Source organism: Squalius cephalus, assembly GCF_949319135.1.
Source record: "Squalius cephalus genome assembly, chromosome: 24".
Taxonomy (NCBI): domain Eukaryota; kingdom Metazoa; phylum Chordata; class Actinopteri; order Cypriniformes; family Leuciscidae; genus Squalius; species Squalius cephalus.
In genome coordinates, this window is record NC_137145.1 from 885,076 (window position 1) to 894,004 (window position 8,929).

An 8,929-nucleotide genomic window follows, 5' to 3' on the forward strand; every position below is an offset into this window, starting at 1 on the left:
TCAGACATTATAACGGAAGAATAAACTCTGATGATCAAGACTCTAAGTGATGCTCTCTTGTATCACCCTGAGGGGGATTATCTTGCATAACGACTGTACATAATCCCACTTATTAGAGATATATTTACCAAATAAACAAATGAATGAATGTGAAATATTGATTAGAGTGTAAATGATTTCGCTCTGTGTGAAAAGAGTCTGGGCTGATCAAAAACCCCAGACTGCCACAGTCAAGCTCCAAAAACACACACAAAAATATCATGAAAGCACCATAAATAAACATGTTTCTGCACTGAGTTCCTGGACTTTTAAAGACATTCGACAGCTTTACTTAATGAACAGACTACTGTATTTTATTGGTTATATTCCCTGTCGAGCAGTGATGCTTCGGCCGGTGGCCAGGGTGAGCTGAGGGTTACGGTGAGGGTTATGCTTCCTCGGGCCACACCACCCTCCGGCGCCCTGCAACCCGTGAGTCTTCCGAGTGCGATCGCGGGGCCGTCTACGGATGTTCCCCGTGTCTCATTCGGGGCTCCAGATGATGAGACGATGTCGATTGCCGCTAGCATTGCCCGAGTCCGACCCGGAATTGACAGCCATGCTTTCCCGGGCCGCCGCGAGCATCGGTTGGATGATTGGTTCTTGGGGGCAGTCAGCGCACCCCCCCAGTTCCTTTCTTCCCAGAGGTACATGAGGAGGTCACGAGATCCTGGAAGTACCAGCAGCCATATCACCCTGTAGCCCAAGACTGGTCTCCCACTGAAGCTCAGCAGGGTTGAGCCTGGTTAGTACCTGGATGGGAGACTCCTGGGAAAACCAGGTTGCTGCTGGAAGAGGTGTTAGTGAGGCCAGCAGGGGGCGCTCACCCTGTGGTCTGTGTGGGTCCTAACGCCCCAGTGTAGTGACGGGGACACTATACTGTCAAAGAGCACAGTCCTTCAGATGAGACGTTAAACCGAGGTCCAGACTCTCTGTGGTCAATAAAAATCCCAGGATGTCCTTCGAAAAAGAGTAGGGGTGTAACCCCGGCATCCTGGTCACATTTGCCCATTGGCCTCTATCCATCATGGCCTCCTAATCATCCCCATATACTGATTGGCTTCATCACTGTCTCCTCTCCACCAGTAAGCTGGTGTGTGGTGGGCGTTCTGGGTAATATGGCTGCCGTCACATCATCATCATCCAGGTGATGCTGCTCATTTGTGGTGGTTGAGGAGATTCCCCCTTCCATGTAAAGTGCTTTGAGTACCTAGAAAAGCACTATATAAATGTAACAAATTATTATTATTATAAGTCCCCGTTGTCTTCCTGTGATCGTTCGGCGACCTCCTCCACCTTCTCTACCCTTGACGGGTCCCATGGCTAAAGGGTACACTGGGATTCCCCCTGCTGAACGCTCTGTTGCGATGCAGCTGTGTCCTCAGAGTGCTTCCACATGTGATCCTAAGCACCACTCCAGTGCCAGGAGGTGTTCGTCTACCCTGGTGGCGAAGTCCTACAGAGCTGCGGGGCAAGCCGCCGCCTCGCACAGGTAGAGCTGACCCAGAGCTCTTCGATGAGCTGCGTGCCGCCATGACCTCGCTCTCCGGGCGGCGGAGGTGACCGCATGCTCCCTGGGTCAGGTGTTGTCCACAGCAGTGGTCCAGGAGAGACACCTATGCGGTCGAGGACTTCGCCCAACAGTTCTCTTGTTAATTTATATGATAATATTATAAATCAGGAAACTAGATGAGTGAATGCGTACGAGTCGACGGTGTCTTGATTTGAGCTTATAGGTGAAACTGCAATGATTCTGATGACATGACGACAATCATTACAAGTTTGAGAAAAATAACTGATTATCGGTTTAACCATCATCCAGCATGACTAAAATATAACAGGATAAGTTGACTAAATATGATAATTTCTAAAAAATAAGACAAAAAAAAAACCTGCCAAATTAACACTATTTTTAAACTGAGCAAGAAAAAAATAGTTGTGTCTGGTTGCATTAACTGCTTAGACTAGTCTTACTAGTCCTCTCATTTTCTCTTCAAGACTGGTCACAACTGTTTTACGCCAGTTGTTTTTTTGTGATGTCTTGTTATATTTGTATTATAATGAAAATAAAAACATAATTACAAAAAAAAATTAACTGATTAGCTCTAACGAATTGCTAGTTGGTCTTATCAGCTGTGTTTGTGCAACTGGTATTGGATTTGTAATCAGTATCAAAGCAGCGAATCGAACATAAAAACTGATATTGAGCCGTTCATATTCCATCACCACCGTCAACCTCGTCGGTCACAGTAGTTTAGCGGAGAAGATGAATGGGATTTTGACTGTTGCGCTCCATCAAACCGCAGAATGACCCCAGTGGCCAATCACAATCAAGCTATCAGGCTTTCCTGGAGCTCAAACAGTGGAGCGCTGGCGCTTGCAACACCAAGGTCATGGGTTTGATTCCCAGGGAAAACAAGAACTAATAAGAACGTAAATGTGTACCTTGGGAAAAAGTGTCTGCCGAATGCATAAATGTAAATGTAAGCATCAGTGAGCGACATGTGATGATGTGGATGATGTGGTGTGTTTGGTACCTGAGCCGGGTCGAGTGTGTGACGCTTCAGTGAGAGTCTCGACGGCGTCCATCTTTAGCTCTCCGACCTGATGCTGCAGGAGCTTCATCAAACTCCACACGCCCTCCTGAAACACACACACACACGATTTCAGGAATATCAGCACACACACGATGAGCCGGCCTCCTAAACACCAAAAGTCTCCATCATTTATACAGCGCTTTAACAGTATAGAGTGTTTCACAGCAGCTTTACAGTGATAACAGGAGATTACAGTAACAGAGAGTGTTCAGGCTTTACAGCAGATCTAGAATAAAGTTATTGTCCAGATAAAGTTAGTTTTGATTGATTCACTTCCATTGTAAAGATCATTAGTTATTAACTTAGGGGTCGCTTACACACACCGTTTTAACTGAACATTTTTTTAATAATGGACGTTCATTTGCACGACAGCAGTGTTTGGTGCTCGAGAACGCAAACTATGACACCGTCTCCTAACCAGACGCGCTGCGATAGGATTCCAGAGACAAATAATTTGTCTGTCCACACTAGACGTGATGCGACTGCGAGATGCGTAAAAATCAATCAAAACCCACAGCCAATCAGAACAGCGTGTGGGCGGAGTCAGCCAATCAGAACAGCGTGTGGGCGGAGTCTCGCGGCGAGTGCATGGCACCAGAGAGTAATCTTAACGGCACTCGCAAGAAAATGGAGAAGTACATAATCAAACTCACAAATATTACACCATTTAAACATTATTCACTTCAAGAATACACTTGTTTGTTCACAGTTTGAACGTTCTTGTTTCCATTTGTTTAATTTGAAGATCTGAGGTGAATTATCCACTGTTGCTTTTACAGCTACAAAGCTGGAGCACTAAATGATGTTCAGAGTCACATGACACACTTTTAACATTAAATAAAGCACATAAACAGTGCCTGAGATTATCATCGCCACACTTTGTGTTTGTTGTTCCAGCGCGACGCCTCAGAAAAATAGAAACGTTTCTAAAATAGACTCGGCTGGTTAGGACAAACACTCTGATCGACATGGAAAATAACCTTTTATCGCGCGTCGCGTCGTGTGTAGTTAGCACACGGTGTGACACAGGTTCCAAGGTGCAAGTTTTGAACATTTTTGAAAATGTTATCATCTCTGTGTAAACTTCAAAAACGTGAATCTGTGAAATAGTGACGGCGTGCACATGCATATCACATATTAAGTCTATGTGTGTTTGAATATATATGTGTGCAGGTGTGTAGTCTTTCTTTACAAAGTGACATCACCAAATTACTTGTCCGGCAGCATAATACAGAATTATTAGTCGCTTCCGTGGATCCATGTGAACTGGAATCAACACACACACATGATTTCAGGACAATCGAGAGCAAAACAATTAACATGTAATATAAATAAATTGCAATTTGGGAGGAAATAAAACATTTGACAGCGCCCGGCGTGACCTTCAGCCAATCACAGCTCTGTCATGCCAACTCTCGGAGTGATGGTGATGGGTAATGGACGATGTTGTATGTTTGGTCTTGGCGGAATAGATCTGCTACGCTGCTGCACCGCTATACACTATAAACACATTACAATTACTCCATTATCCCAAGGCATTCTGGGTCATCTGGGTCTCGTGTTCATGTGAGCGTGTGGAGGAGAACTGTGAAGCGATCTCACACACACACACTCACTCACTCACACACACATACACTCACTCGTTCACACACACACACACACACACACACACACACACACTGTGAAACGATTTATTAAACTCAGATGAGTGCGGATGCAGAATGGGTTTCTGGGAACGTAACGTTAAACATGAACGATAGCATCTATGATGTCAGAGCCAAAATAAGTTCAGTTTAACTTGAAGAAATTAGGACAGAAATATATTACTGTACAGTAGACTGTACTAATAATATAATAATAATAATAATAATACTGTTCATTAAAACATTATTTTTTCAGGAATATCACAATGTTTCGTATGACTGAACCGACCCTGAACATGATCTGTTTCAGACTCTGATTAATGAAAACCACATCAGCAGATCTAATCAGTACCGAAGTGTGTGTGTGTCCGACAGCTGACGTCTGTGTGAGTGAGTGTGTGTGTGTTTTGGGGGAAGTGTTTACAGGTCAAATGTCAGCAGTGAGTGTGTGTGTGTTTACTAATGTCTCCTGGGCCCCCAAATAAGATAATGCTAAGGCTGTTAGCTTAACCTGATGAAGCGACTCATCGTCATGGAAACAGCGGCCGCATGAGAGCCAACCAATCTAACAAAAGCATTTCACTGTCAATTATTCATATTGACTGATTTACACAAGGACACGATCACACTAGAGATGTGGCGGTGATAACATTCTTCCACCGGTTAATCGACGGTTAAAAAAACATCGCTGATCAAAAGCAGTGCGCATTTTACTTTCACTTTTAAATGAGCGTCAATTCACCCTGCGCAGGGGGTTTGATTGACAGGCGATCTGACCAATCATAATCCGCCATTTTTGTCCGACAAAGCATTCAGGAGAGTTAGAAGATTAAAGTCGTTGGATTCACAAATCTTTACGATCATTTAAGACTTTATTTAACTCATTTAAGATTGCTCTTATGAGGACACTCGACAAAACTGAGATTTTAGCATAATTTGTGTGTTCTGGTTCATTCAAACTCGAAAGAGAACTTGATACTGACGTGTGTGTGTGTGTGTGTGTGTGTCACATAGGCAGGACATTGACTGACAGAGCGGACTCTTTTGTCTTGACGCGCTTGAAGAGACACTCACAAAAACACACACACACACACACACACACACAATCACTCAATCATACACACTCTCAGTGTTTATTCCTGGCATCAGCGCTGACAGCAATCTGACACAAGACAACAGCCGGAAACACTTGCCCTCATTTCATCTGTGTGTGTGTGTGTTGTATAAACACAAGTGTGTGTGTTAGTGTAGTGCTGGTGGTCTCTGTGTGTGTGTGTGTGTGTAGTGCTGGTGGTCCTGCGCTCTGATTGGCCAGTTCTGCTGTAATTAACGGCTCGTGTTTCTCAGAAGTGAAGGAATAATTGCAGCGTTCAAACGAGTGTGTGTGTGTGTGTGTGTGTGTGTGTGTGAATAATTGATGAGAAGAAAAGGTTGAATTGCTGAGGAGCTCGGCTGAGCTTCTCCTCTGACTGTGATCTGTGTTTTATCTCGTTATATCAGCTTTATTTCTACAGCGCTTTAACAGTACAGATCATTTCACAGAAGACAACAGAGTCGTAATTCAGATCAATTCAGTTTCTTTAGATGTTAATGTATTACTGATTCAGTCCATCTTAATGCTGCTTTACTGTCTGAAATAACTGTTCACAACATTGTGATCATTAATTAATGATTTAATACTTCTACTGTAAATATCACCTGTTCCCAGAGATTTCTCTTTCAAAGCTCAGGACAATTATTTGAGTTTTTCATTATATTTCATTCATGTATCAGCTTTGTTGCCGAGTTTAAAAAAATAAAAAATCAAGACTGATCAATATGACTATATAGTTGTCATCCATATGAAATGGTAACAGTGTACAAGTAAGTTTGTACAGTATAAGGTGTATAAGGTTCCATTTAACTTTAATTATCAATGATAAATACTTCCAAGCACTAATTAATCTTAGTTTAAGAACGATATTAAGGAATACACTATTGAAATCGAAAGTTGTATATGTTAATATTATTTAATTAACCTTACTTAGCCTCTGTCTGTATGTGTGTGTGTGTGTGTGTGTGTCTGTCTGTCTGTCTGTCTGTCTGTCTGTCTGTGTGTGTGTGTGTGTGTGTGTGTGTGTGTGTGTGTGTGTGTGTGTGTGTGTGTGTGTGTGTGTGTGTGTGTGTGTGTGTGTGTGTGTGTGTGTGTGCGTGTGCGTGTGTGTGTGTGTGTTGTCTTCAGATCCAGAACCCTCATCAAACACCATCAGGTCAAACCCATCAAATCACATAAACAGACACGACTTTTAATTTTAATAATGGATTACATGTTAAAAATAGCAGTAACTAAGATTAACAAATGCTTTAGAAGTATTTTTAACTAATGTAGTAAACTAATGCTAACAAATATAACCTTATTTTAATGATTATTGAAGAGCAGGACCTGTGAAAGATTCAACCAAACACTTTCTGTGGCTCAACAATATGAACATTATTCTTATGTTTTGCTCATGATATTCTTCAAACTTTAGTCTGAGAAAAAAAAAAAAAAAATTCGCGAATGATCATGACAATTATGTTCTGCTTTACTGTAGGAAAATAAACTCGTAGCACTAAAACATACTATTACTAAAGCGTAAATATAATGCTGGGTTGTTTCAACGGTCAAATATGGACAAACCCAACCGTTGGTTTTAAATTTTAAATTAAACTTTTGAATCCAACGGGTTTGTCCATATTTGACCGTTGAAACACCATTGACCGTTTATAGTGTTGTTTTAGAGGAAATTAATATTTAAGTCTTTATACTTCAAATGTGAAAACGGTTGAAAACGGTTTCTAGACCGTTTCTTTTTTCAGCAGTTGGGTTTGACCAATTTGATCGTTGAAACAACCCACCATTTTTTAATGTGTTGTTTAAGAGGAAATTAATATTTAAGTATTTATACTTAAAATAATGTGTGGAATTTATGAGTGAAAACGGTTTCTACGCCGTTTCTTGTTTACGGTTGGGTTTGTCCATATTTGACCGTTGGAACAACCCAGCATGTTTTAGAGAGTTGAGTTTAGACGTTTTTTTTTAAAGGAAATGACTATTTAGCTTAAGTCTTTATACTTAAATTATTTGTGGAATTTCTGAGTGAAAACGGTATCTGCGCCGTTTCCTTTTTTCAGTGTAGGAGAACACCACACAACCATAAAAACAAAACGTGTTTTCTTTAAGTTTTTGAGAGGATTAATATGTGAAGATTCGTTATTTAAAGTTAGCCTACAACATCTCCCTCGCGTATTTAACAAATCAAACTCCTCCAGTGTTTCTAAAGTGTATAAAGATATCCGTGAAGAAGGCTTACCGGCGGCGGGCACCTCGGGTTCGGGTTCTGGTTCGGGTTCGGTTCGGGTGCGTGTAGCGCTAGCGCGCTGATGACCAACGCCTCGTGCCTGCGCTTGAGCAGCTCGAGCTCGCAGATTCCCGCCAGACTGAGCTCGAGCCGCTGCTTCTGTCTCCCGCGCTCCGACGAGAACAAACGGAACATTATTAACGACTCCTTCTCCGCAAACACATCTAAAGAGCAGGGAAACCGCACACTTAATGTTACACTACACCGACAGCCGTTTTTAATGAAGAAAATGTGGTATCCATGATTAAATCCTGCCAGTTTGAGAGTTGAGAGAGTTAACGGTTCCTCTCCTCCTCACGAGATGCAGGATTCCAGACTTTCCCGTTTCACAGCTGTCAAGAGCTCATTAGCATATTCTGACCTTCCGCTTTTCATTGGCTGCAGACTTTCTCCGCAAATTAATATTTTTAATAGCCCCGCCCTCTTGAGGACCCAGAGCAGTTAAAAATAAATAAACGTATCCACCTTTATAAAACATATATATATAAATGGATACATTTATAAATAAATATATAGAAATAAATGCGATAGTAAATAAATACATGTGGGAATAAATACATATAAAAATAAATGAAGGCATAAATATAAAAATAGATGAAAAAATAACTGAACGAGCAAATAAAAGTTTAAATAAATGAAGAATAAACACAGAAAATAGCTACTAAATAAAGGAAAAGTAAAACAAAAATAAAACCGGAAATATATTTAATTAAAAATGAATTATATTTGTTTTGTCAAGTCATTTATTTCTTTATTTATTTTCCTATATTAAATTAAGTTAAGTTTATTTTTATATAAATTTATTCTGGTTTGGAATGAAAATACTAATAGATGCCACATACTGATATTAAAATGACATGTGTGGATAAAAATCTGTTTCTTTATATTTAGATAATCATTTGACATTTTCATTTCCTTTCCTTTTACTGAATATATGGTATGAACGTTTAAAATATGACAAGTATAATATCAAATAAATGAATAAAAACAGCGGATTAAAAACATTATGTCTAATTCATGAAGAAATGTAATGTTATGTGACTGAAGTTCGCTGGTGGTTTATGGTGTCATAGCGCCACCTATCTGAATCACATGATCATTACAGAAATATACACTTACATAAAACCAGCATGATCTCAGAGTAATGTATGTAGAACAACATTTACAGTTTATAATAATAAACAAAATGTGTTCAAGATAAATATACTGCAAAATCAATGTTCACGAAACACAAAATCAGAAATCAGCTTGAAGCATTTGAATTTAAGTT

General features: G+C 40.4%; 1 protein-coding gene across 4 annotated transcripts in view; it reads right to left on the bottom strand.

The window, feature by feature from the left end:
• dact3a (dishevelled-binding antagonist of beta-catenin 3a) overlaps nt 1-7,972 on the bottom strand; it is a 12,477-nt gene extending 4,505 nt beyond the window's left edge. For 3 of the 4 annotated variants that reach the window (XM_079860725.1, XM_079860724.1, XM_079860723.1), the window contains exons 1-2: nt 7,612-7,959; nt 2,577-2,682 (exon numbers count right to left, since the gene is read on the bottom strand). In XM_079860725.1, the coding sequence (XP_079716851.1) occupies nt 2,577-2,682; nt 7,612-7,794 (289 nt within the window). In that variant the 5' untranslated portion in view covers nt 7,795-7,959. Of the gene's footprint in view, nt 1-2,576; nt 2,683-7,611 lie in introns of all 4 variants that reach the window. The other variant, XM_079860722.1, reaches the window with a different exon arrangement.
• Nucleotides 7,973-8,929: the final 957 nt, after the last annotated feature.